We start from the raw sequence: 27,458 nt of genomic DNA, 5'->3' as shown, positions 1-27,458 counted from the left end.
CACTAACATATCAAGGCACACTTGTTCTTGCAATTAGTTTAATTTTCACTATCACAGTTGTGTGCTTCAGGCAGGTGGTCAATTAGTAAACACTGAGTGAAACTAGCTTGTCAGCATTACCTTGTTAGGATCAAGGTCAAGCAGGAATTCTTGGAACTGAGCAATCCAACAGTCAAAGCCCATCCCTCATCTTTGCAAATGCCATTCTCTTAGCTGGAACTTCCTGTTGCCCACTCTTAAGTAGATACCTACCACTTCCTGTGTAGGTTCCCTGACCCTTCTACCCTGAGTAAGTCCCTCCACACAGTGCAGGTATGGGTGGGTGTCTCAGGTTGGTACTTAGTATAGTCCACAGGCTTGGGCCAAAATGATCAAACCCAAAGAGGCTCATATGTGGCTGCAGTGCTGGCTCAGGCCACATGGGGGTAGCAGAGGTCACTCTGAGGACAGCCCTGTATGATGGACAGATTGGCCTCAAGTGCTACTTGTGAGCTAGGATCTCTTGGGGCCTTTTTCTTGAGTAAGATTCCTGGACTGGTAAGTGTGAACTGCTTTTCTTGCAGCCCTTCATCTCAGGCCTTCCCCAAGCTTCCTCACTGGGTGGCTCTGAAGGGTAATGAGGTTCCCTGAGGAAACAATGGCCCTGACTGCAGAGGCTGCCTTATCTAGAGGTAGGGACCTCTGTCCATGGTGTCCCTCTGATGTTGGGGTGGTCTAGGAGTTGCTCCTTCACTTTGTAGGAAAGCGCACTGCTCCACAACCATCTGGGAACCAGCCTGGAACGCACAACACTCCTTCCCCTTCCAAGCAAGCAGCCACACACATGTGTTAAACAGCTTTAATCTCAGTCATTGCGGCTTCTCGGCACAGTAAGAAATATTGCACATGATCAACATGTTTTGTTCTGGGGATGGGGGCATCGTAGGGGAAAATCACCTTCTTAGAAAGTACAACCCAAGTTGGGAGGGCAGAGGGGGTGGGGAGAGAACCCTCCCCGTGCCTGTGGCAAAGTGCAGGAGCCCCCAACCCCCAAAACTAACCTGAGTCCAGCCCCTCTGGGGAAAAAAGGGGTGCATGAACTCCCCCCTACTCCACAGGCACCTCCCTGTGGCCCAAGGCCCACATTACCCTCCAGCTTGCAGCCCTCACATGAGCCATTTTGCATAAAGTACAAGTGAAAAGCTCTGAAGGTCACACGCTCCAGGTTATATACAGGGGCTCAGTGGCAGGAGACTGCCCTGGCTTCCCTCAGCTGCCCCCCCAGCACAGGGAGGGAGCTGGGGAGGAGGAAGTACATACAATGGGAGCAGGCCTCATTCCGCCCCAAACTGGAAAGGACGAAATGGCTTTACTGGGAAGGAGGTAACCATCCTACTGCACCCCCATTCCTGCCACCTACACTCTGTGTCCTGAGGGGGTACTGTGGGCCCTGGGATCTACTGGAGAACCCTTCACCTGCCTGTAGCAGCTGTGGAGGGGCCTGAGGGTGGGGGAGAGGGCTGGGGGGCCCCCTCCCAACCAGGCTGTCCAGGTCCTGGCTCTGGGGGTGGAGGCAGTGGTGGGGCAGCCTGGGCTGTGCCAGAGTCCGAGCCAGGTGAGGTGGGGTCAGGGCCCCCAGCAGGGCTGGGAGTGGGAGCAGGGGTAGCAGCGGTGCCAGTGGGGGAAGGTCCAGGGAGGGAGGCTTCAGCTCCAGGAGGCTGCTCTGTGGGAGTGGCTGCCTGCATAATCTTCTGGCGCACCTCACGGATCTTCAACTGCAGACAAACCTTGGATGGGAAGATGTCCGCGTAGCGGGCCTGGAAAGCTGCTGTGGCCTGAGCTGGGGACAGAAAGCAGAGAGGGCAGGATGAGGTATACAGACAGACAGGATCTGTCCAAGTAACCCCCAAGACTTCAAGACATACCTGATGGGAAGAAGCCATGGTCCTGAAAGAGCTGCATAACCAGGGCCCGGCGCTGGTCCAGGGTGCGTCGCAGTGATGAGTATGGCACCTTCTCATATTCCAGCTCCCCAAGTACATCCTCAGCTTCTGTACCTGTGAGGGCACAAGGAGCATGGTTAGGGCCACAGCAGCAGCCAAGTCTCCCGACCACTGTCCAAGTGTCCACCAATGCTCCTTGAATTCTATTTCACAGGGGAGTCAGAGTAGGACCCACCCAAAGTCACATGGTGATTAGGGACCTGGTCTCCAGAACTTACTCTTGTTGTCCTTCCTCTCAGCAATACCCACTCCACTGTTCCTCTACTGCCCCCCCAACACCACTCTTACAGATCCTAGGGTCCCCACAGTGCCTGCACCTGTGCGGTCAAAGGTGAAGATATCCCCCTCGCACTTGGCACTCTTGGGGGTGTTGGGCTCTGAGCTGCAGCTGGATCGTCTCCTCATCTTGCGCTTGGGTGAGGTGGGGTCTTCAGGTGCTGAGTCCAGGTCTGTCCAAACATAAGCAAGCTCAGTAAAATTGGTCCAGGTCTGTTCTGCTACCTACCTAGGAACCAGCGCTTGCCTACCAGTCGAGTTCTTTCTCTTTTTGCGGTAAGAGCCCAGGATGGCTCGGGGTGAGGTGGCCAGAGACTGCAAGGTGGGTGAGGGAAGCACCTCCTCTGGCCGAAATTCAGGCAGCTCAGCAAAGCGCTCTTCAAAGTCCACCTCTGACAGGACCCTGCTGGAAGGCAGGCAGGATCACTTCCCCTGCCTTGGCCTGTGGTGCCCTCTTTCCCACCAACCCCACACACTCCTCCAAGGACCCCAGCCCCTGCTCACTTGTCCACAGAGTCAAAGGTCTTCTTCAGGGGCGGGGGCCGCACCTTCACCTTCTTGCCGGTACTAGCCGTCTCCTTGCGCTCTGGTGTGTCCCCGGCCGCCCTCCCACTGCTGCCCTCACTGCTGCCACTGCTGCTGCCACCAGAGGCTGAGGCTGGAGCTGGGGCCGGGCTGGGAGGAGTGGGGGGTTCCCCACGACTCTCCAGGCCCAGCCCAGGGACGCGCCAGTCTGAAGACGAGCTGGGGAATTTGCTGGCCTGGGATGCAGACAGACAGGGAGAACAACACTGGGATCAGATGCATGGGGGCAATGGCCAGAAACAGATAAATGCTGAGACACCCCAACACCTGGGAGAAAACCCAGTCCCATGGCCTCAGGAAGGCCAGGACACAGGCCCCAGGTGAGAAGGGATACAATAAAAAAATACAAAGCACAAACAGGCATGAAGAGATGAGGAGCAGGACAAAAAAGCAAAAATGAGCAGAGTGCAGTGAAAAGCACCAGGGGAAACCCGCCTGTGGGCTGCTGGATGCTCACCATGGTCTCAGGGCCCTTGGTGCCAGTCCGCTCTTCAGCAGGCAGGGGTGGGGGGGGGCTGCTCCGGGCTGTGGAAGGCCAGGTCTCTGGGAGTGGTGGAGGGGCTGGTTGTGTAGGCTGCCCCTCAAGCTCAGACTCTGGAGCAGGTGGTTCTCTGGCTGGGCCAGGCTCCAGGGGCTGCCGGGGTGCAGGGCCAGGCCGCCCAGAGGCACCTGCCTCAAAGGAGCCCACGGGAATGCTGGCGATGGCTGCCTTCACTTTCTGGGGGGCCTTTGGGCTGGGCCGCTGGGCCTTGGGGGCCACTAAGCTGTAGGTCATGGAGCCTGTTGGTGGGTAGAAATGTGTTTGCTATGCCAGGCCCAACTTGGAGCCCATCCCCTGGGTTTCCCAATATACCATGCCCTGAGTTGGTCTGACACCCACCTGTGGCACTAGGAAAAGGGCTACTGGGGGCTGGGGTGGCAGTGGCAGGAGCCGGTGGGCCCTTGGGCAGAATGGTGGCAGCAGGTGGGGTGGTGCTAGTGGCCACAGTGTAGACCAGGCTGGGGGGTGCCTGGGATGCCTGGGCCAGGGGTGCTGAGGAGGTGGGTACAGGGCTGCCAGGATAAAATGCTGTTATGACAGGACCTCCAGGGGCTGCACAGGCAGGAGGCAGCTGAGGGCTGGGCACAGGTGACACGCCCACTTGGCCGGGAGCCAGCAATGGGGCTTGGCCTGCTGAGAGAGAGCAAGCGAAAGGTGGGGGACCAAGTCAGGGCCCAGGCTGTCTCAGCCCCACCCTGGGTCCCCAGCACTGCCTGCCAGGCCACCCCTCACCTGAGAGCAGGGGCTGCACGAAGGCAGGGCCGCTGGGCCCCAGTGAGGTGAAACCTAGAGCTACAGAACTTGTAGGCCCATATGAGGTGACTGCTCCAGCCTGGCTGGATGTAGGGCTGGTGCCCAAGGGCAGCGTGTGCCCACCTGCCGACTGCACATAGGTGATTCTGCCATAGGGAGAGGAAAAAGGAAGAGTGAGGTGAGCCATCCCTATCCCACCCCTCCCCTGGTCTCTGGGGAAGGGCTCAACTGTACTCACCTGGTAGAGGAGGGCAACAAGACTTTCTGAGGCTGTGAGGTGGGTCCGGGGAGTGTGGCTGGGCTCAAGGGCGGCACCAGGCCGCTGGGTGTGCTCACAGGCACGGGAGTCAGCTGGATAATCTGTGGGAAGAAGCACCCACAGGCTGAGGTGAGCTAGGACCAAAAGGGGGAAGGAGAGAAATGACACCTAGGTGGGAGCTAAGCAAAAGTGGGAACCTCAGAATTTGGGATTAAGACAGGATAGGAAAGCTGACAAAGAGGTGGAGGACACACAAAAAGAATAGGTGAAGATACTGAGAAAAACAGCTAGACACAGACAGGAAGTAAAGATGGCAAGGTGGAACCCCAGGAAGAAAGAATCAGGAGAAAGCAGAAACAATGGTCTATAGGGACTGACATGCAGCAGAAAGAGGAGGGAAACGTGGAGCCATAGCGAACATGCCCTTACCTTGCTAGGTGGCTGGGCACCATTCTGCACAGGTACTGAGAAAGGTGGACTCACCAAGGGCAGCGGCTGGCCAGCCCCGCCACCCCGCACTGACATGCTAGGGGCCGCCAGGGGCACTAGTACCTTCCCAGGCAGCAGCTGGGCTGAGCCACCTGGGGGCGGGGCCTGCACAGGAGAAACTGACTGGGCTGGAAGTTAAGAGGCAAGAAAGAAAGGTTACAAGAAAGCCAAACAGGCCTACAGCCCCAATCCTGCTGCTGCCCAGGCCAGGCCTCACCTTTAGGGGGTGGGGCGGAGGGTACAGACTGCAGGATGGGAATGCCAGGAGTGGGTGCAGTGGCGGCCAGGACCTTGCCGTTGGTGGAGGTGCCCGGCGGAAGGGTGAAACGGATGCTGGTGGTGGGTGCAGGGCCGCTGGGAGCCGCTGCCTTGGTCCCAGGGGCTGGTGCTGGGGCAGGTGCCACTTGAAGCTGCTGGGGCAGCGTGGGCAGGATGTACTGTACCTGGGTGATTCCCCCAGACTTGCCCAGGGCACCTGGTTGCAGGATACCCAGGGGTACTGGCCCATTGGGTCCACTCCCAGCACCTGCTCCTGAGCCCACAGTGGTCCCACTACTAGGGGTTCCCTGGGCAATGAACTGAACAGCAGGGGGTGCAGGGGCCCCATAGCCTGGGGTACCCACAAGTAGGTTAGTAACAGTGGCAGGCGCCTTCCCCACAGTGCCCAAGAGGGGCCCAGCCACCAAGTGCGGGGCTGGTGGGGCGGCCGCTGCTGACTTCTTGTCCGAATACACTAAGCTAACACCCAGTGGGGAGCCCCCAGGCACTCGAGACCCAGTGCCTACTTCAGTTCTGCCACTTGCCGTGTCATTTGGAGATGCCTCAGCCCGGCCAGAGGTGGGGAAGGGCTTAGAGGCAATGGGCACAGGAGTGCTGCTAACAGGTCGCACCACATTGGTGACCATGGTGGCAGCAGGGCGGGACAGGGGGGCTGTTGGGGCCCCATAGGCCAGCGATGGGGTTGGGGCTGAGGGTACTCGGGCCCCACTGCCCTCCCGCTCCTCCTTGTTTGGGGGCAGGACCAATGTCTGCAGAATGTTTCCTCCCCCACTGGGAGGTGCCGCAATGACTGAGGGACCTGGTGGCTCCAGGCCCCCAACGCTTTCAGGTCTCTTGCGCCGGAAAGTGGCAGGATCCGTTGGGAGGAACCGGGTGGTCTTGGAAGGTGTAGCTGGGCCGCCAGACCCAGGAGGTGGAGGCCGAAGTGGTCCTGCTGCACTGCCCTGACCAGACTCCTGGGCCTTGAAGGTTCCAGAGCCCAGAGAGAAGGAAGTGGCTACCGAGGCTGAGGAGACGGCAGGTGATGAGGAGGAGGAGGATGGGGTGGGACCATAGCCTTTGTTGAAGGCTGCAGGTGGATCTGGGGGCCCTGGTGGCTCAGGGTCCAATGCTGGACGGCAATGGGTAAAGGAGGAACGGATCACTGGTGAAAACACCTTACGGCCAAAGCCCTGGGTTGAAGAAAAAGAGAAACATTCAAGTCAAAGAAATGCAGACACCTGGACAACCCTAGATGCCCAGCAAGCCTGTTGGCCAGGCCAGCCTAATACACCCCTGCCAGCTGAAGGCCTCAATTCATCTTGGCTGTGACCCAACTCCAAGGGGGTAGGAGCTTGCCCTTTCCAGATCCTAACCTCCCTCATCCCCTGTGTGACTGAACAGCACCAAGCCTCACCTTGTTGCCCTCTGGGTCCTCCCCAGAGCTGTCTCCACTCTCGCTGTCAGTCACCCGCTCCTTGCACTTTAGATCAATGTCAGTTGTGCCAAAGCCATCATCAGCTAAGGAAACAGAGAGAATAGTGTGGGCAAGGGGCTAGGTGCAGGCCTGCCTAGGAGTTTATAGTCTGGAACCTGGGCTCTAGTCTCAACTGCCCCAAGCTGGTGGTATTGTCCAAGACACTAGTCCTAAACCCAGGACAATGAATACCTGCCCAACTGGAGGAGCCTAAAAGCATGTTGGGGGAGGAGTAAAGCATAACAGCATCTAGTGCTATGCTCAACAATGCCTGTGTCTCAGGTCTCCTGCCTGGCATGATAGCTTCCTTGAGGGTAGGGTTGGGTTCACTCTGCCTGACCAGCACGGATGGCATGTGGTCATAAACAAATGTAAAAAAGAAATAAGGAGCCAATCAGCCTGAATTCTGCTCACCCTCCAACCCTCAGCTTTCTGGTCACCAGCAGGATTATCAGCCCTGCGCTGCTCACCAATGACATCATCGTCCCCTTCCTCCTCACAGATGACCATGCGTTCCTCATCACTTGTCATGTCTTCACTAGCAGCACGCTGGGAACGAGAGGCTCGGGTGGGCAACAGTGGAGGCCGCCCACTGGCTGCTAAGGCACCTCCTTCACCAGGGGCTGTGAAGGGACCTGGAGCGCCATACTGGGTGGAAGGCTTTGGGCCAGAGTATGACGTGGGGCCAGACACCATCTGCAAGACAAGTGGCAAGAAGGGTTCAGCCAGGTCTATTGCTTTTGGAAGCCCTCCCTGTCCACCCCTGGTGGCTGCACCCCACACCTGAGTCAACTCTTGCAGTGCCTGGCTGTCAACTTCCCCACCATCCAGGCTGTGTACACCACTGTGGGAGAAGGCTCGAGGTCGGGCCGAGCCAGGTCCCCCAACTGTGTGCAGCCGTTCTGTTCCACAGGAGCCACTCCCTGGAGCCTTGGTGTCGGAGCTCAGGAGTGTCTGGGCTGCAACGGACAGGAGCTCAGAGGACACTGTAAAGCAGAAGGGGAACTCTGGCTGTCACAGAGGCAAGAAGCCTCTCACCAGCATCTATACTAGCTAATCCACCCACAGATAATTCTAGATACTAGGGAGAAGCAGGCTGGAATTCCTGGGCCACCTGGTAGGAAAAATAAATCACCCACCAGCCCAGCATCTCCCTCCTGCTGGTTCTTGCCCTCCGGGGCTATAAGAAGCAAGTCCATTCCCAGGGAGGCAGACCTTCTAAGAGCAAGCAAGCCTGGAGACTTATCCTTGTAATAATGGCTGGCTAACAATTGGCCTGTCTGAGCATCAGTTTTCTCACCTCAGAGAGGCAGTAATATCACTCCCTCAAAGAGTTAGAAGATCACATCCAAAAGATCACACCAAAAAAGCACCCCAGAACACTGCCGGGCACTCCAGATACTCTTTGTCAAGTAGAAGCAGCACATCAGGGGCATTATGAGCTGCAGCAGTTCCAACTATGGTCTTGAGAACCAACCAAGCTGAAGTTTAAAATTTTGGCTGTGCCGCTTACCAGTTGGTGACTTTAAACAAATGACTTTGTCTTTTTGAGCCTGTTTCCTCATCTGGAAAGGGCTGTGGTTTTGAGTACAAGACAACACATGCCCCATGATGTCTGGCATGTAGAAAATGATCAATAAACAGCAGTTCATAATGAGATTTATTTGGATATCTCATCTGTATCTCCCTGGCTCCTTCACATACAGCAACTGCAAGTTCCTTTATGGGTAATGCTCCTCAAATAAAAGCAACAAAGCAGAAAGATGCTGCTGGGGCAGGGAGTGAGCAAGCAAGCAGGTAGCTGGCAGCTCTCAGGGAGAGAGGTGGCGGGGTGGGAGAGCCAAGGGGCTGACTAACCCCCAGGGGCGGCGGCAGTGCCCGTCTCCGACATGCTCCGCTCCCGCGTCTCCTTGTGCCCTCCTGCCAGCCCCAGGCTCGTGGGCTTGGCCTCTGAGCTGGACTTCTTTCGGTCCTTGTTGCACCACTTCCAATCTGGGTGGGCCTTGAAGTGGGCCTCCTTCACCTGGCAGGAGAGGGCAGGGCGACCCTTCATTTACCCGCCCCACCAGAGCAAATCAGGAACAGTCAAGAGGAGGAAGCATTACCTGGAAGGCCAGGTCATGGTACTTCTGCTTCTCTTTGGGCCCCAGGGCGTACCACCACTCTCCCAGAATCTTGCTGACGGTCCGGTTGTCCTGGTTGGGGTGGCGCTGGTGGACCAGGGCCCGGTGCCGCTTACTGAAGATCATGAAGGCATTCATAGGTCGCCGTATATGGTCCTTCTCCCGCTATAGTAAAACAGTCCAGAGCAAGGTGGTTAGGACCAGGGAAACATGCTTGGATGACCACATTATGAGTAAAACAGATAGAAAAGAGGCACCTTATTGGGGCTGCGTCCATCCTTCTCAGAAGATGAGTCTCGTTCCTTGGGCAGGGCACTGAGGGACTGTGTCCGACGTTTTCCAGGTGGCAGAGGCAACTGGATCTCCGGAGACATGATGGAAAGGAAGCTGGGGGAGCATCAGGGACAATGAGGACCATGGCTTTGGCTACCCTCTCCCCCCACCAACTTGTCCCAAGTTGTGATGCACTCACGCATCATCATGGTCACTCTCTGTCTCACTATCCAGCCGGGGCTCTCCTGGGGGGCCAGAAGCCTCTTCCTCAGTGGTAGGAGGGGGACCTTTACCAGGTTCCACCACCCCCAAAGTATGTGGGGGTCCAGGCCCTGGGCTCTCAGGGCATGTGGCTCCAGGAGGTCGCCCAGGGTCAGCATTCCCTGACCCTCCTGATGATTGCTCATGAGCAACAGCTGCCGACTCAGCAGGTTCTGAAAACACAGAGGTACATCAGAGGGCCACTGAACCACCTACTTCTCCCCATCCACAGGCCTTCCCACAGAACCCTACCCCTCACCTTTGCTCTGATTGGAGGCCACCGGGTGGCTGGCAGGTTGCTGGGCTTCACTCGGCTGCACCGAGGGGTCTGGCTGGCTGGGTGCCAGAAAGGGAACTAAGGAGTGCCAGGGGAACACAGCCACAGAGCGAGGTTCCACATTTGTCCACACTGTGGGAAAGAGACAGGTGAGCTGGGTAGCAGGAGAACTTGGCCCTGACCCCCAACTGAAGCTCTGCCCAACCCTGGACAAGGTAAGGTGGCTCTGTCCCTTCTTTACACCCCTTTCCCTAAACCCTAGAGCCTCTTGGGCTTGTCGGTGAGATGTCACTCAGGAAAAACTCCTCCCTGAAAGATCTCTAGATTTATAAAAAAGAAAACAAAAGCAGAAAAGGGAATAGTACTCACAACCCACTCCCCCCCACACACACCTCCACCAGCCCTGCCACCAGGGAACAGACCAGAGGAATGACTGGCTCCTGCCACAAATGAGGTCACTCAGCTGCCATTCCACACTCCTGATGCCCCAAGACTTCTATGGGGTTGGGGACCCCCATGCCTGTCACAACACATTCCCAGCACCCCATGTTGCCATCTGACAGCCCCTCACATTGGGCTCACAATTCCCTTTCCCTCTCCAGAGGCAGATGGCCCTGTCTTCCCTCCCCTTTCAATTCTCTGTTCCCCCAGGGTTGTGGGGGTCTCACACAGACCAGCCCCTGGTATATAAGATCTTCTTGGACTTCCTCCCCCAAGACCCCAGAGGGCCAACCTGCCCTTCCTGGGCGGGGCTCAGGTGGCTCCAGCAGCTCTCCCCCCTTCCCCAGAGACTTCCAGAGCCCATAAAGAAACCTCCCAACCTCCCTCCCTCCCCTAAACCCCCAAGCTTATCTTCAGCCCAGTATCCAGCCTCCTTGCCCAGAAAGAGGCGAGGGTGTGGTAAACTCAGAAGAAAAGGCACAGACAATAGGGCAAAAGAGAGAACTGTTATAAGTCTCTGCTCAGAAAAGGCAAAAAGTGCCAGGTGTTTCCTTGAGGCTAAGACAGGAAGACACTACCCTCACCAAGAGGCCACCCCAGGGGTCCAACCTTCAGCTCCCTGAGCTGGCACAGGAGGGCGGGGCTGAGCTGGACCCGCCCCTGCTAGACCTCTGGGTAGCCTAGCCAGGAGGGGGTTTTCCCCTCTCACTGCCCAGGTCCGGGGAGAAGTGGAACTAGCAGAGCACTGGAGGAGAGAGGCCCCCGCTAGGGGAAGACTAAGAGGAAAGGAGGGAAACGCCCTAGCCCTGGTCTCCATCATTCCAGGCAGCCCCTTGATCCAGATCAACCTGACCTGAGGTGACCCCCCCATGCCTTCAGAAACCTAGACGGGGGAGCTATGTGTAAGGAATTGGCCTCAAGACCTGATTTTTGAGGGACTAACAAAGAAAAAGTAGCTCTCAAAGAAACAGAGAAATGGGGATCTGGAAGACAGCACTGGAGAATACTCAAGACTAAATGACAACCCTATCCCTTACCCTTGGGGGCCCCAAAAGCCTGCTGGGCCCTCCAACCCCACAGCAGCCCCCAGGGACCTAGACCTGTTCCTTTCTTCACAAAATCTCATCAGGGCCTCCTCCTTTCCTAGGAAGTGGGAAAAGAGGGGCTCAACAGACAATGGCGGGCAGTCCTTTGGTCCTACAACCTCTCTAGTACACTACCCTCCAGGTGTCCCAGTCTGTATCTCTTTTTTGTCAAGGTGCACACAAACACTCCAGTCTTGTTTTGAGCAACAGTGTCTCACTTCCCGAGCTACGCTTATCCTGAGCCCACTACTCAAAGAACCCTCCCCCTTCCGATTCCACACCTTCCACCAGCAGGTCTCAGGCAGCTCCGATTCTAATTCAGGCTCCAAAGACACTCTGTACCCTCGCCTCCCATCTCACCACGGACCTGTTCACCCCATCACTTAAAAACAGCTGTCCCCAGGTACTCCCCTCTCACTCCTATCGCTCCATCACGTTCCCACCTGCCGTTACTAACCGCTCGGCCCCGTCGGGCTCCGTAACTTTCCCGGTACCCCTTTACTCTGCCTCTACGGTTCTCGTACTACAGCCCCATCACCGTTATTCCAGACTTAACACCCCGACACCTTGACCCCTGCAGTCCAGGGACCCGGTGCTACTGACCGAACATGCCGAGGCCACGGGAGGCCGCGCCGGACGCGGGCATCAGGGGCCTGTGGGCCGAGTACATGGTCCGGCACGGGGGAGCCCCGGCAGGGGCTCGCACCTCCTCAGCGACCGTTGCCGCTCCGCCCGCAGCCGGCTCCTCGGCCGTCGCCGCTTGGGCCCGGGGGGAACGGGAGGCCGTCGCCGCATGCCCCCCCCCACCGCCCCCCTCCGGCCGCCCCACGCGGGGGTCTCCGCCGGGCGCGCCTGCGCACAGCGCCGCCTGCCTCCCGCCGCCCGGGGGGCGGGGGAGGTCAGAGCGCGCCGGCCCCGCCCCGCCCCCCGGCGCGCGCGGGGGCCGTCACGGGGCGCGCGGCACGGGGGCCATCGGCGCCGCCCCCTCCCTCTCCCTCCTCCCTCGCGGAGTCCAGCGGGCGGGGCAGGCGGGGCGGGGCGCGGCGCGCGTGCGCGGGGGCGGCCCCCTCCCTTCCCCGCTGGCTGGCTTGCTGGCTTGCTCGCTCTCTCGCTCCCTCCCTCCCTCGAAGCTCCGGCGGGTAACGGCTCTGGCCCCGCACGCCCCGGCTGCTAGCGCCGCCCGCCCCGCCTTTCCAGGCCCCGGGCCCGCGGCTCAGCGCCTGGTCGACCTCCGGTCCCAGGCAGGCAGAAGGACCAGCGTGTGTGTGTCCGTGCGCTCCGAGCAAGCCCCGCGCCGAACCACCGCCGCCTCCCCGCCCCGCCACTACTACGCGCTCCCCTCCCCCCGCCGCGCCTCCCCCCGCCCCTTCCCCGCTTCCCCCGCGGCCTTCCGCGCAAGCCCGGCCCCCCGCGAATAATCCCATTGGCTGCCGCTGCCGCGCGCGGGTCAGGCCCCGCCGCGCCCGCCCCCATTGGCCGCCCCGGGGGAACGTCAGTCATATGCAAATAGAGGCAGGGCGGGGCGGACTCCGGTTGGCCCGGAGCCGTCCGGGGGCGGGCCCGCGGTAGGAGGGTGGCAGGAGGGCGCACTGCAGCAAAGGCAGTGAGCCAGGGGGCGGTTCGGGGTGCTGCGCTGCTGCGGAGGCCCTGGGTTGACTACGGTGCTATGTGTCCAGCTCGCAATAGAAACGCTCACGCGCGGCTCTCCTGGGCGCGTCCGGCCACGCTGGGCAGACAAATCGCGTAGGGTGGGCGAGCCATCCCTGATGCCTCCTAACTTATAAGCGCACACACTCCTCATAGACAGACTTCCATGCCACACCCCATTATCACACACAGCACGGGCACCATATGCCCTCCGTCTTACACCCACACTGTCACACGCGAAGTCATACCCCGTACACCTGCTCATACTGATGTACTAACATACACTCAAGGTCCTTCATTCCCCATCAATCGTGCACACTCAATTCTCATACTCCCATACTCTTTAAATCACCCATTTTGTACATGCCCTGTCAATACTTCACCAACACATCTTCATCACACTTCCACTAGCCCACATGAATCACAAACTAACATATCAGGTTCCACACTCAGTGTAACAGCATTTGCCTAATATGAGGCCATGGCCTCACTCCCCAGCCTGCAAAACAACACGTCAAACAGTCAGACCTCAGCACAGTCACTGCTTGTCCACTACACACACCCCACATTCCTCCCACAAAACCACACACATTCTCATAAAGCCTCCCTAGCACTCACACCCCGACACCAACACACCACACTCTATAAACTTACCCTCACAGACACTATATTCATATTTAAGTACCAGGACCCATCAGTTGTACAGAGCCCTGTGGCCTTGCACCATCATCACTCAGCTACCAGGCCTGACTCATCTACCACTTGTGACACTACCTAGCAGTGTAAAGCAGGGGACAATTGGCTATCCCTCCTGCAACATCCTACCTCCAGGAAAGGGAGGAAAGGGCCAAGAGGAAGAAAGGAAGTTAACACTGGGGTTGTTGTTCTGGGAGCTTGTATTTTCCTGTTCACTGAATCCTCACAGCCTCCTGGGGAAATTGGCTTTATTATGCCTGTTTTTCTAGTGAGAAAATGAGAGTCAGGCTGAATAAAGTGTATATGATCATGCAGAATGGATGATACTAGTCCAGTGCTCAAACTCAAGTGTTCTGGCCTTTACTCAAAATAATCCTCAAGATGGACACAAGCAGAGAATTCCAAAGAGAGGCCCAGGAATATGATCAGTCAATGATACAGAGAGACTAGTGAACTACAGAAATGTGAGCAGGTACACAGAGATACAGGGAAGGGTCTGGAAACCACCACCAGACAAAGATGCAGCGGCCCTGTATCACCCAAGAGGGATCCTGAGACCACACCCAGGAGAGGTAGGGGCCTGAATTCACACCTGGGCAGGTAAAGGTTGCACAGGCTCAGATGGACCAAGACTAGGCTCCTACACAGGCAGAACTTCCACAAGAGCAGGTAAACCCCTTTCCCAGCCTGCCCCACCTACATAAGGAGCTGAAGACATGGAAATGGGGCAAAAACTGGGTAACCTGATCAAGAGGCAAAAGAAAGGTCTGCAGCCTTCTGACCTCCAAAGATGGCAAGGCCAGACACTTGGCTTTGAGCCTGGAGGAGCTACCAGAGGGACTATTAGGTGACTGCCCCCTCCTCCCCATGCAGCCCCAGACTCAGACCCTCCATTACCTCACTGCCCCAGGGACTGCAATGTGAGGCAGAAATTGAGGCTGAAATCAATGTGGCCTGCTATCTCCCCACCACTGCCCCCTCCTCTTCCCACCGGTGAGTGAGTCACCTATTGGTAAGTTAACCCCTTCTCCACTACAGTGAAGCTCAGGGACAGAGCTCAGAGGAACCATGCTCCTCCACTTCTGTTGGAAGAGAAGAGCCAGGCATGGCACAGCAGGGAAAGAGGGCCCCACACATCTGGGAGGACTGCACATCTGTTAGAATACACAGTGCCCGTGGAAAAAGTATGAGAAGAGGCCCCTTTTGGGACAGGGTACAACCAAGTGGGGGCCCAGCCTGGCAGGGAGGGGCAGGAATCCGGGCGGGAAGGGCCCCCCTGCCCTGGGCGCAGGGCCAGCCCTATACTTAGCTTCTATTGTTCAGGGTGGAGGAACCCTGGGTGGGGGTGGATTAGGAGTGGAGGGGAGGGAGCAGGACCTATCCCCAGACAACTCCCTCTCTCCAGCCATCCTCAACCCTACTTGGGTCCTCCCTAGCTGGAAAAGACTGAGAAGGTTCCCCAAACCAGGGCCCCAGCCCAGTCTGAGAGGAGGTACACAGCCATCTGTGACTCAAAGCAGGTACTGGGCAGAACTGTGATGTGAACTACTCCTAATTCCACATAGGTTTGACCCCTAAACTAAACAGCTCCCACAGTACCACCCCACCCTGGCCTGGGGACAGGGAGCCCAGACAGAGACACCAACAGCCACCAAGGTTAGTGCAGGCATGAGCCTGCCCAGACGCCTGGGGCGACCAGCCAGGGATGCTAACAGGCAGAGCGACTAGCAGACAAGCTCTGAACTTACGGGGCCCCATTTATTGACCCCGCAAGGCACTCCGCCCCCACCTGCGGCTCCCCACCCTGCTCTCTAGGCCCAGTCCCCGCCTGGGTGTCCCCAGCTCCCCTCACCCGCTCTCCACATACACACCCACCCACCCCGGGTGGCGTCGGCGACGGCCAGGGTTGCCTGGGGAACGAGCCCAGGATTGGGCTGGGGAGGCTCGGCAGGGATAGGGGCCTAAAAATAGCGCCACAGTGAGTCAGTGTGAGTGGGGCTGGGGTAGGCAGGAGAACCAGGAGCGAAAAAAGGCAAGAGAAAGGAGCAAGGGAAAATCCCCAGGGTCTAAGAAGGGCAGGATGTGGATGAAAAGCGGGATAGGGCCTTGTGGGTGGAAAGGTGCGGGGCAGAGAGGGGTGTACAGGCGCCAGGACTGTGAAGGCTGGTCGGCGCGAGCTAAGGGAGGCGCCAACGCCCGGGCGGAGGAGGGGGCGCCGCCCTGTGTTCCCCTCCCCTCCCAGCGCTCACGAGATTTTCCACTCGCTGCCTGGCCCCCAGCCAGACCCCGGCAGGCCCCACAAAGCCGCTTTGTGCTGGGAAGGCGGGCGGCCGCCCCACCGGCCTGACACCCACGCGGGCCGCTGCGGGGCGCGGGCCAGCTGGCACCCGAGCCGTCTGCAGGGCCCGGGGGTGGGGGCACCCAGCGCGAAGACGCAGTCGCGTAGGGGTTAACTGCGCAGGGGCGGAGGGAGTGGGCTTCGGCCAATCGCCGGTCGGCGGGTGCAACGTCAGCCAATGGGAAGGACCAATGCCTCACGCTTGGGGCCTACCCCCTGAGGCGCGCGGGAACCTGCACCCCTAGGTGCAGAAGGGGGTAGGGCGCGGTCCTCACACCGAGCCTGTCTGCATCTACGAAGCTCCAGGTGCACGGTTTCTGTCTACTTCGCGATCAGCAGGCTCAAAGGGGGGTAATCTCGCAGTCAGATGGTGGCACGACCTACATTTGAACCCGTTTGCCTAGCTTTTCTGCCTAAATGAGGGGACGGGGGTTGCCTGCTCGCAACCTGGTGGGGGGCAGGAACAAGGGACGGAGTGCGGGCGGAGGAGGCGACTCGGTGGGCGAGGGTCCAGCCGCCTGTGGTGCAACCGCTGCCGCCGTTGGTAATGAGAGCCAGACGCCGTCGCCGCCGCTAATGCGCCTCCCTCCCGGCCACTAATGGAGCCATTAATGCCCGGGCGCTGGGGGCTCCGGGACATACCCCCCCCCTCCCCCGCTGCGCATGCGCGCACCTGCTGCCCCGCGGCCTGCAGCCACCAGGAGGCAGCCTGACCCCTTCAAGGGCCTAGTGCTGGGGTCTGCTAAACTGGGGGAGCAAGCTTTAAGTCACCATTGACTCATAAGCCCCTGCAACCTCACGAATTGTTCTTCCCCCTCCAGTCCTCTCCCCCAAGCTCTTCCCAAACTAGGGTCTCCTTCCTTTTCCAGAGCAGTCTCCAGGGATCTTTGACACTTAGATCCCACGTCTTCCCTCCCCAGCTCTAAACCCTGTCTTGGCTATTTAGGGGCTCCAGAATACAGCCCCAGCTTCTCAGTCTGGCATTCAAGCCTGACCTGGCTGGACCTGTCCTCCATGTCCATGGCACCCTTCCACCAAGCCTGGGTTCTTGTGTCGGTTCCAGCCTTAGCTAGCCACTCAAAGAGTTCATGCACTTTGACCGCGCCTGGCCTTTGCTTATAAACCTACCTTGGCCTGGATTGCTCTGTTCTTCCTTTCACTACTCTGAAACCTGCTCATTCTTCATACTTCAGTTCAAATGGCACTTCCGATGAAAAGTCTACCTGAACCTCCCTCTCAAGCCCCTATGAGCAAATGAGTTGCCTCTATCCTCAGGATTCCCTATAGTCAATACTTCCTTTGGCTCATCCTTTTCTGTGCCTCCATCATCACATCTGCCTTCCCCAGGCACTTGTCCCAAGACTGACTACTCAGTCCTAGACCTGGCAGAGGTAGCAGGAAAGAACTGATTTGAGAAAGAAAAAATGGAAATTAGTACTAGGAAGAGCCTGGATTTGGGAGTCAGGAGACCCAGGCTCAACACCCTCAGTCCCTCTCCAGGCCTCATTTACCCTACCTGCCCAGCTATAGTTGATGGGTACTGCCCTGACTCTAGTTGGCACCACAAGCATCCCCTGGGAGGCAGAGGTGGGGTTGATCTGGGTCATGCCCTCTAGCAGGTGGGTGGCCACAGGAGCTGCTTTCCTGCCACCCTCCACAGCCGGATCTCCTAGCTTGGCCCATACAGCCCCCGCCTTCCTGCCTGTCTGGGGAACAGGTGCCCGGATGACTGCAAGATGGAGCCTAACACTTCTCTGGAGATTATGAGGACAATAGTGGGCAGTTGATTTGTGAAGGAGTAAGAGGGGGGCCCCCATGCCCAGACAACCTCCCAGCACTTCCCAAGAAGGAATAGGGGACCTGGTGCTTAGCAGTTGCTCACTGACTTAAAATAAGATCAGAGAGCCAGGCACAATGGTGCATACCCATAATCCCAGTGACTTGGAAGGCTGAGGCAGGAGGATTGCCAAGTTCAAAGCAACTTAGCAAGATCTTGTCTCAAAAAGGGCTAGGGATGTAGTGCATTGGCTAAGCATCCTTGGGTTCAATCCCTAGTACCAAAAAAATGTGTGTGTGTGTGTGTGTGTATGCGATGTGTGTATAGGATGGGGTGTGAGTTTGGGATGGGGGCAGCAACAATGTGTAAAGACTAGGAGAGAGCCAAGGGGTCAGGCCATGCAGGCCCAGGGAGAAGAGGACCCTAAGACTGAGAACCAAAACAGCTTGGGCTGGAAGCTCTAACAAGGACTGAAGTCTAGAGAGGGACAAACCCACAAAGGTAAAAAGCCAGACTCACTCAGGCAGCCTGAGGTTCAAGAGAGATACAGAAATAGAGAAATAAGAGAACAGGGACATGTAGGAACCCAGGGGCAAGACAGACATACAGTGGTTTGAAGGGAGACAGAAGTCCAGAGGAGAGGCAGTGCTTGTCAATAAAGGGAAGCCATGCAGGAAGCTGGAGCTGGGAGGGAGACTGCGCCAGGAATGGAACTGAGACATCTGGCCTCCTAGGCTGGGACTAAAGGCTTGGGTGGGGTTCTTCTCCTTGAGAGCAGGCGGGAATAGTCAGAGGGAGGTGGCAAAGGCAGCTGGCTAGCCATGCCATGCACAGAATGCAGAGAATGCCGGCAGCCTGCCCCAGCACATCCCCCAGAGGAAGCAAATGCCTGGCGGGGGGCAGGAGCAGGCAGGCTGCCCTGGGCCACCCCCTCACACCTGCTAACCCTCGCACAGATGGGTAAAGAGGGCCAGGACTGCGGTCTCACTGTGCCAATGGAGGCAGTCTGCTCTATTTGGGCCTGAGAGGGAGGAGGTCCCAAGGTACCCACCTCCCAAGGTTTTAGAGAAGTCTCTGGGAGAAGAATGAAAGGGCCAGCTGACTGGGGGGGGGGGGGTGTACAGCCTGGATACCTCAGCATGAGTGTTGTTAGGGAGGCGCTGTTCAGAACTGCCAGGACAGGAACTGGACAAGTTCTGACGACCAGGTAGCCTCCAACAAAAGGCCTCATTTTTCTGAACTTCAGTTCTATCCCTGGACCATAGGGCTGGTAATCCTTGCTTCACAGCATCAGGTGGATTTGATGAAATGTCCCCAAGCCTGGGGTTGAGCTTATGCTATATGCTCAATTAAAAAAAGGTTTATTATTGTTTTTATTGTTATTATTGATAGTGCTTAAAAGCCTGAGATCTTGGGTCAGATAGCTTGAGTTCAAATCCTGGCTTGCTTCTTAGCTTGGTGACCTCTCTGGACTGCAGTTTCCTTCTCTGGCCAATGGAACTGACCTCCAGGGGGCGTTTCAAGGACTCAATCATGAAAAGCTCAGCAGGGATCTGGAACAGCTTATGAGGCACAGGCATCCCCAGTGCTCAGTAAGTCATTACTAGCTCTTAGTGCAATATGGTGATTGGCAGACCTGGTTCAAGGTCTGGGCCTGCCCCTCCCTGGCTGGAGACCTCAAACGGGATGACTTCCTTTTTGACCTCACTTCTACTTTGGAAAATGATGGTAAAAGCACCTGCTTGGAAGGCCTCAGCATCACCGGCAGCAGTGCCAACCCTCCCCACTCTGCAGCAGTGAGGGTCATCTGAGACAATGCTCTAGGGCCAGTGAAGGGATTGTGGGCGTGTGGGCGGTGGGTAGTGAAGGGGTGGTTGGAGACCCTCTACTTTAGTTTCTTCTTCTGCCCAAAGACAGAAATCTTGTCATGCCTACTTCTGAGGAATTTTGCTCATATCAACTATACCAACAAATGCAAGGGTCAAGGGAGGGGTGAAACACAGTGCTAACTACCTCAAAATGTGAGTTGGGGAGTAGGCATAGCCCATGCCCTGTGCCCTGGCTCTGGAGACAGGCCTGGGCTGGAGCTGTGTGAAGGCAGGGCCTGGTTCCATCCTGAATTGGCCCTGTCCCAGCTGAAGCTACAGCAACTCCTACCCACATCCATACCTTCCTTTATCCATGGTCACCCTGCCTCTGGTCTCAGGGATTTGGTGCAGCTGTGGTTGAATCTGCTCAAAACATTCTACAGCTCCCTAGTACTCTCAGGATAAAGTTCATAAGTCTTCTAATGGCCCTCTGCAACTGGACCCTTGCTCTCTAATACAGCTGCACATCCCAACACTCACCCACCATCCATAGCCCTTGACTTCAACGTCCTGTAATTATGTCCTTCCACCTTTCAATCTTTGCCCAGACTCTTCCTTCTGCCTGCCTACCTAGCCCTGCTCACACCTGTAGAGCCTTCAGGTTTTAGTTCACAGGCCTCAGGTCCCTGCTCCAAGAAGCCTTTCCTGAATTTTCAGACTGGATCAGCTTCTTCTCTGGGCTTCCAAGGCCTCCTGGACTTCCCCCAGCCTATCCCTGACCGTGCTAGACTGTCACTGTCCATTATAGGTCTGTTGACTCCAGGGATTGTGAGCCATGTGAGGGCAGGGATGTGTCTACAGCATCATCCAGCACAGGGCTGGGGACAGATAGACAAAGAGGAGGCCTTGTGCCAACAATAGATAAATAAAATGGTGCTAGGGCTGGTGACAGTTCTGTCATCCTTGCTCTGAGTTGCTCCTAAAGGCCCAAGCTGGTCTGGACCCCTGGCTCTCCAGCACCATCTCAGAAGTGCCACTCTTCCAGCCCCAGCCTCAGCCCTGCAGCCACAGACTTCCTCCCCTCTCTTCCTAGGCTGTCCTCCTTCCACCTTGGAGCCTTCCCACAGGCCTCCTTCAGGAGGCTCTTCCAACCCTAGAGTTGCTGGTTTGGACTCATCAATTAAGATAACTCTTGGTTTACCCACTCTGACCCAAGTGTTGCCAGACTGGATTCACACCTGGAGGGGTGTGCAGCACACCCTGGCTCCCTCCATGGTACTGACCACATCTGTAATGTTTAATGGGCTCCAGTCTTTGGTCCTGCCACTGCCTAGAAAGGACCTGTTAAAGCCTTGGTTTTTCCATCTGCAAAACAGTATTATAATCCAGTGGTCATAAGCTGGTCTGCCTAGGTTTGAAGGGTAGCTCCAGGATTCATTAGTCATGAGACCCTGGGCAAGCCACTAACTTGGCCTCAGTTTCTTCTGAACAAGAATAAACAGGCTGGGCTGATTGGCACATGCCTGTAATCCCAGCAGCTCAGGAGTTGAGGCAGAGGACTGCAAGTTCAAAGCCAGCCTCAGCAACTTAATGAGGACCTGAGCAACTTAGCGAGACCATGTCTCAAAAAAACAAAACAAAACAAAAAAACCAGAATAATCATGTCAGCCTCCTGTTGGAGTTGTTATACAAACAAAAGGAGCTAACATTTTACAAGTATTTAGAATAGGACATGTATGTGAATGCTATATTATGGAATGGGTGTGAAAACTTGTTGAGATAACCCACATGCAGTGCTTATCACAGAGATGCCCCTGCCCAGTCCAAGACATGGGAACTGTCACCATGATTATCAGCCCCAACAGGGGCCTGACATGGAGTGTACATTCAATAGAGAACTGCTGATTGATGGACCCCTTGAGAGCATGGTCCATAATAGGCAGCATCTGGAAACACACATCAAACCTTGAAAGTCCAATCCCCTGCCTGAGGCATATACAGCAACATCTGAGCAGAGAGGGAAGCCAGCCTCTCCACAAAACCTTGAAGAGGCCTATTCAAAGTTAGCCCTTGCCCAGCCCACCCACCTGCCCTCTTACCTGTTCCAGGCCGGCCCATGATGACTTCCTTCTTGGGGGCGGGGTGGCTGGTATAGCTGCTGGGCACCAGGACAGGCAACAGGGCAGCAGGTGAGGGATGGAAGGCCACAGGCTGGAAGGGCGAAGAAGCCAGGCCAAAGGTGGGCATCGGCTGGGCCACAGCAGTTGGCGCAGCTGGAGGCACGGTGATGGGCACAGGGGCCGGCAGAGGTGGGGGCAGGCCAGGCTTCCCACTGGCCACCCCAGGGGGCACTGGGGTCTCACGGCAGCCCCGCCCAGGTCCCCCAGCCCGTGCCTCACCAGCAGTGCCCACATCCCCAGGGAATTTGGAGGGCAGCGGCACATCAGGGTTACGGACAATGACAGGTGAGTCCCGCTGCACAGCAGGCACCCTGCGAACTGAGGGCCCTGGATCCGAGGTTAGGCCGGCAGGTGGGGGCAACAGCAGCAATGGCGAAGGCTGGCGGGAGCGAGAGAAGGGCACAGCAGGTGATACGGCCCGGAAGCCAGCCGGTGTGGAGGGTGTAGGTGTGTGGGACACGGAGTCCACACTAGAGTCTAAGCTGTCGCCCTTGGGGAAGTCTGGGGCAGCTCCTCCACCCCCTGTGCCAGGGGCCCCCAATGACCCTGGGTGGGGCAGCAGCTCGGTCTTTCGTCTCCCGGGGCTGATGGGCACGGTAAAGGTTAGGTTGGTCTGGAAAGTGGGTAGAATGCCAGAGGAATGGCGCTCTCGAGGGGCAGGCGGTGGTGGATGGGGACCCAGGTCTGGTGGTGTCAGAACGCCTGCCTTAGGGGTGCTGGCACTCAGATGACGACTGCGAACAGCGGTGCGCTGGATGACTGGAGAGGCATTGATGGGGCTGAAGTTGGCAGGGCGGAAGCCGAAGAGTGGTGAGGGTGAGGGTGACGGGGCAGGCGAGAAGGGTGACTGCGTAGAAACGGGTGAGAAGGAGGGTGTACCCGAGCGGGAACTGCCCAAGGACACCAGCATCACAGCGGCCTCACACTCATCGAACTCAAAGCGTGACAGGTCAGTGGGGGCCACCAGGCGTGGGCGTGAGTCTCCCCGGGCTGCCACGCTACTGGCCTCACTGTCCCTTGATGTCTCATCACCCCAGTCAAACTCAGTGCTGCCCTCACGGGCCGCCACGCCAGCTGGTCGCCCAGCCCCACCGGGCCCACCGTCAGCCAAGCCCTCCATCTCCTTGGTCCGCATGGACAGGTGACGTGAGCAATAGCCCCGCCTCTGTGACTCCTTCATGCAGCCATCTCGTGAACACAGCCGCCGCCATTGTTTGCCATTGAACTTTTTCCGTATTCCATTGGGTGTGCAGACGACATCGCCCTTCTTGTACTTCTGCTGGGCAGCCGTCAGTGGTGTGCGGGCTCGGGCTGCTGGTGCAGCCCCCTTCTCCAGTGAAGCCACACTGCTACTCCGGCTGCCACCCTGGCTCCCCTCCTGGCAGGGCGAGGGCTGCTCACCAGGGCGGCCAGGGCCAGCAAAGGCTGGGGATTTGGGGGGAGGTGACAGGAGTTGGGGTGGGGGCAGTGGGAGCAGGGCTGGGGTGCCCAGGGCTGGTGGGTGCTTCTCCTCACCCTCCTCACAGTGAGCCCCAAGGTTGCCACCGAAGCTGATCTTGGAGACCTCAGCATCCTCGGGCTGTTTGGGGTCCATGGCAGCAGGGCAGGGTGGAAGGGCAGACCCAGCCTCGGCCTGCTCTTCCTCAGGGCCTATGGGGGGTTTCCTCAGCAGGGCTTCAGGTTCCCATGGTGGCCGCAACAGGCGTAGGCTAGAGCGAGCCACCCACACAGCCTCCTCAGGTTCACGATGCAGCGGCTGCTGGGGCTGTGGCAGGGCGCCTGAGCCAGGGCTGAGGCGGACCTTGTAGGCAGCTGGCTTAGTAGCCACCTCCACCACCACGCCCTCACGGTAGGCAGCCACGCCAGGCTCCACACAGGTACAGACAGCTGTACCCACCACCAGTGCACCCGGTGGTGGTGTGGCATCCAAAACCACATCCACACCACCACCTGGCACCCCCTCATAGAAAGTCAGGGCCCTGTCACCAGGGAACTGCACACCTAGGTCCTGGCTTCGGCGCACCTGGCGCACCACAGCAGGCAGGAAGAGGCCATCACCACGCCTAGCCAGCACCCGCTGGGACCGCAGTTGCCGCAGGTCATAGCCGCCACTGGTGCCTCCAGGGGGCCAGGGACCTGGACCACAAGCCTCAACAGACTCATCCTCCAGGTCGGCTGAGTGCTCACTGGCTGTGTCAGTGGAGGAAGAACGGGTGGAGGTGGGTAGCCGTGGAGGCACACCCAAGGTGCTGGCCTCCTCAGGGGTCCGTTCTTGTTCTTCAGGGACCCCAGCCACCCCACTGTTGCCAGCCCCATGCTCCTCTACATACTTCTTCTTGGGCGCACGAGACTTGAATGTGGCTGTCTTACGGCTGAGTGAGGGTTCCCAGCGGCCTGCCTCCCCATCCCCCTTTGGGTCCTCAGCTGGACCTGGGGTTGGGTCACTGGGGTGTAGCTCTGGGGGTGGCCCCTCAGCCCCAAGGCCCCGCTCAGTCTCTTCCTCCTCGCCTTCTTCAGCCTCTTCTGGCCCCAGTTGCTGTTGTGGCTGTGCCTCTTCATCCTCCTCCTCTGGCTTGTCACCCTCCCCAACCCCTCGCCGCCTCAGAGCCTTGGCCCTGGTGGCTGGTGGGGACTTGTTGCCATTGCCAGGACCTGAAAGGCCAGTGCATGCTTTCTTCATTGGCTTCATCTTTTGTCCACCTACAACATGGGAGAGCAGATGGGGATCACTGGGAGAAACTTAGGAAACCCCCCAGACCCAGTGTCCCCCAATATTTCTTACTTGCTGAGTCCACTGCCTCAAGTCCATGATCCCCAGGGCCTTCTCCCTGGCTGTTCTCAACTCATGTGGGCCCTAGCTGGCACCCAGATACAGACTGGCACTTGCATTCCCTGAGCATATACACTCTGGCTCCTTGGGGAATACTCACATATACCTGCTCTCTCTGCAGAAGACACAGAATGTGCATGCACATGCTCCAACAGCCCCAAGGGGATGTGAGGAGCACTGACAGTTCACACCTATGGAGCACCGCTTTGTCTGAGCCCTGTGCTAAGCTTGCCTTTGCTAACTCATTTCATCCTCCAACAACCCTAAGAGGTGGGTGCTACTATCAGCCCCATTTTATATTTGAGGAAACAAACGGCACAGAGAGATTAGGCAACTTGACCAAGATCATCCAGCTAGGAAATGGCAAAGCTAGGGTCTGAACCCAAGCAGTCTGCCTCCAGAATCTGCACTCCTAACCATTTCAGTGTGCTGCCTGTCACATGATCCAGAGGGCATGCTTAGTCTCACTGTCACCATCCAGAGAGTACACACACTCAAATGCACACACATATATAAGCACCAGGCCAGAGAAAAGGAGATGACTGGGCTGTGATGTGAGCCTCTCTCCCTCTACCTTCCCTTCATCCCTCTGGGCAGCTGGGCATGGCCAGGCACTGTGGAAAGGAGTGGGTAAAGAGAGTCTCAAAGGATGGCTGCCCACTCTGATCTGCACCTCAAGCTTGCCAGATACAGCCATCTCCCCAGATCCTGGCAGGGAGCAGCCAGGGGCATATCTGGGGCAAGAGCTCACAGCCAGTGCTGCCACAATGCCATGCATAAGCACATGTACGCAAACAAACACAGGCACACACTCATGTCATCAGTCATCACACAGTGGGACACAGAGCTGTACCCCAGGGTTTCTCTGACCCACTGGACAGGAACCTGCCCCTCCCCCACAGCACAACTGTGATACCCACAAGCCCAGCCCCCTCCTTCTGGCCTGCATGCATCTCAACCCTGACTGGGCTGGCTCTGACAGTATGGCCCAGTAGGCTGCTCCCCCACCCGGGGGTCGCCAAATATGCCCTCCAAATCCAGGTGGGGATAAATAGGATAAGGTCAAAAAAAGCAGGACAAGCCCAACAAACCAACCTCACCCACTTCCTGAACAGTCATTACTGCCCGCCCCCTTTCAAGCTGCCCTGAGAAAGGGAAAAAACTTTACTCTCAAGTCACTTTGAGAATGTGAGAGGGTAAAAGAGGGCTTCCAGGATGATTGGGAGGGCCCAGGAGCAGAAGATAAACACAGTCAGAGGCACCCCTGACAGTCTTCAGGCTCCCCAGGGATCCCTGGCCTCATGCTCTCCCACTTGGGCCCTGTTCCTCCTACAGACCCTGTAGTCCCAGGCCTGTCCCTTCTATGGGCCAATCCTGTGGTTCTCATAGGCAAAGCATAGAAGGCCAGGGAATGGCACCCAAATGCCCAGCAGTTCAACAGCCATCACCACCTTCTCCCCTTTGATGGGCTAGGCAACATTTCTGGGGACTAAGATCTGGCCCCAGTCCTGTCTAAACACAAACCTTTAGATACCCCACCCTGGGCCTACAACCACAGCCAGGCACCCCTAGACCCTGCTGCCCGGCCCACCCTCTTCACCCCAAAAGCTAAGCCCCTTTTTTCCCTGAGGGCCTGCTTTCTTCCCATCCACCCCTCTCTGGAAAACTCCCACTCAGGGTCCTCCCCTCCCTCAGGATCTGAGCAGCAACTCCTGAAGCCCAGGCCAGCCTAGGCCCTGGCTCTGTGGAGTCTCATTCCCTCTGTTCCCATCAACCTTCCTGGCACCAGCTTCTCTGCCACTCTCTTTCTATCCTGTCACCACCTCTACCTCTCTCCTCACAGGCCCTAAGGCCCCTCCTCTGTTACCCTCTCCCTGGCACCTCCATTTATCTCTGTCACCTATTCCTCCCAGTCACCCTCCTGTCAGCCATCTCTGGACCTGACACCTTCTCTCTCCATCACCTCTCCTAGTCACCCCCTCCAACTCTGACCCCTCCCTCCCCCTGTCACCCTGATCCAGTCCTGTCACCCCTCCATTCCTGTTACCGGTTCTCTGCCTACCACCCCTCCCCCCCCATCAACCCTCTTCTATCACTCCTCTCTCCACCACTTCTTCCACTCCGTGTCCCCTTCCCACCATTCCTCCCACCTCTTTCCCCCTGTACCCCCTTTTCCGTGTCCTGCCACCTGTCCCCCCTCGACCCCCAGTCCCCCACACCACCGCTGCCCCTGTCAGCCCCGGCCCCGCCCCTCACCTTGAACTCGGCGAGGTTTCGGGGCGGGGGGCCGTGGCCCCGGCTTGGTCCGGTCCGGTCCCTCCCCGCCCCCCCTCCAGCTCTCCCTCTCGATTCTCCCTTTTTTTTTTACTCCAACACACAAAATGGTGAATGGACCTGCAACAGCTGGAGTGACCAGCCAATCAGCGGTCACAACCCCGCTGACTGGCGCCAGCCTAGTCCAATAGATATTCGCAGCCTAGTCGGCTCCGCCTCCCAGCGACGAGCGACGCTCGCAACGACCAATCGTACCCTTGCGGCAGCGCTAGGAGGAAGGGCCAAAATCCAAGACCGGCCTCCCTCCGGGACCGACACCAACCTGAGCCTACGACCGCCTGATCTGCCTAGAGCCCGGCCCTACAACAAGTGATGGACACTAGCCTTGACCAATTGCAGGTCAGTTTAGTGCCCAATGACTAATACAGTACCCAATCACCATGCACTCTAGGCCGGAACCCAACCTCTGTGAGGGACAGTAGCCAATTAAATGAACGAAGGAGGGGCTAAGGAACAGACTCTCCAATGAGTAGGCTTAGAAGGCGTGGCCCGAGCGTTTGTTGACCGGCTAGTCGCAATTCCTGCTGGGAATAGTAGTCTTCTCACGTCTCCAGCCGGTAGTCGACAGTACAAGGCAGACTACAACTCCCATGTGACAGAGTGCCCAGAGCACCAAAGAACCCGGGCGAGGAGAAAAAGTCGGAAAGGGCTGTTCCTTGTGCGTCTCTCTGGACACCAAGAACATCTTAGACCCAGGGCCCCGACTCACCTGGATTCTCGGCTCTGGCGTCGCCAGTAGCTCCTCTCAGTGGCGGCGGTAGCGGCACG

At 57.7% G+C, this 27,458-nt stretch overlaps 1 protein-coding gene across 8 annotated transcripts; it reads right to left on the bottom strand.

Moving 5' to 3' along the window:
- Positions 1 to 824: 824 nt before the first annotated feature.
- On the bottom strand, positions 825 to 27,458 carry Cic (capicua transcriptional repressor). Of its 8 annotated transcripts, none has more exons than XM_071604791.1 (21): positions 27,400 to 27,458; positions 21,446 to 24,226; positions 9,537 to 9,686; positions 9,216 to 9,450; positions 9,001 to 9,130; positions 8,726 to 8,908; positions 8,478 to 8,643; positions 7,404 to 7,606; positions 7,091 to 7,316; positions 6,561 to 6,664; positions 5,103 to 6,336; positions 4,826 to 5,013; positions 4,376 to 4,497; positions 4,117 to 4,283; positions 3,724 to 4,017; positions 3,301 to 3,623; positions 2,763 to 3,019; positions 2,510 to 2,664; positions 2,300 to 2,431; positions 1,905 to 2,036; positions 825 to 1,819 (listed from the first exon to the last, which is right to left on the bottom strand). In XM_071604791.1, exons 2-21 carry the CDS (start codon positions 24,213 to 24,215, stop codon positions 1,452 to 1,454), a joined length of 7,539 nt encoding a protein of 2,512 aa, XP_071460892.1. In that variant the 5' UTR covers positions 24,216 to 24,226; positions 27,400 to 27,458; the 3' UTR covers positions 825 to 1,451. The 8 variants fall into 8 exon arrangements, with proteins under 8 accessions (XP_071460892.1, XP_071460891.1, XP_071460894.1 ...); XM_071604790.1 differs by lacking the exon at positions 27,400 to 27,458 and adding an exon at positions 26,613 to 26,717; XM_071604793.1 differs by lacking the exon at positions 27,400 to 27,458 and adding an exon at positions 26,613 to 26,717 and having other exon boundaries at positions 2,510 to 2,661.

The sequence above is a fragment of the Marmota flaviventris genome, chromosome 18, assembly GCF_047511675.1.
Source record: "Marmota flaviventris isolate mMarFla1 chromosome 18, mMarFla1.hap1, whole genome shotgun sequence".
In the NCBI taxonomy this organism is placed as follows: Eukaryota; Metazoa; Chordata; class Mammalia; order Rodentia; family Sciuridae; genus Marmota; species Marmota flaviventris.
Note: the sequence above shows the minus strand (reverse complement) of the source record. Positions and strands in the feature narration are given on the sequence as shown.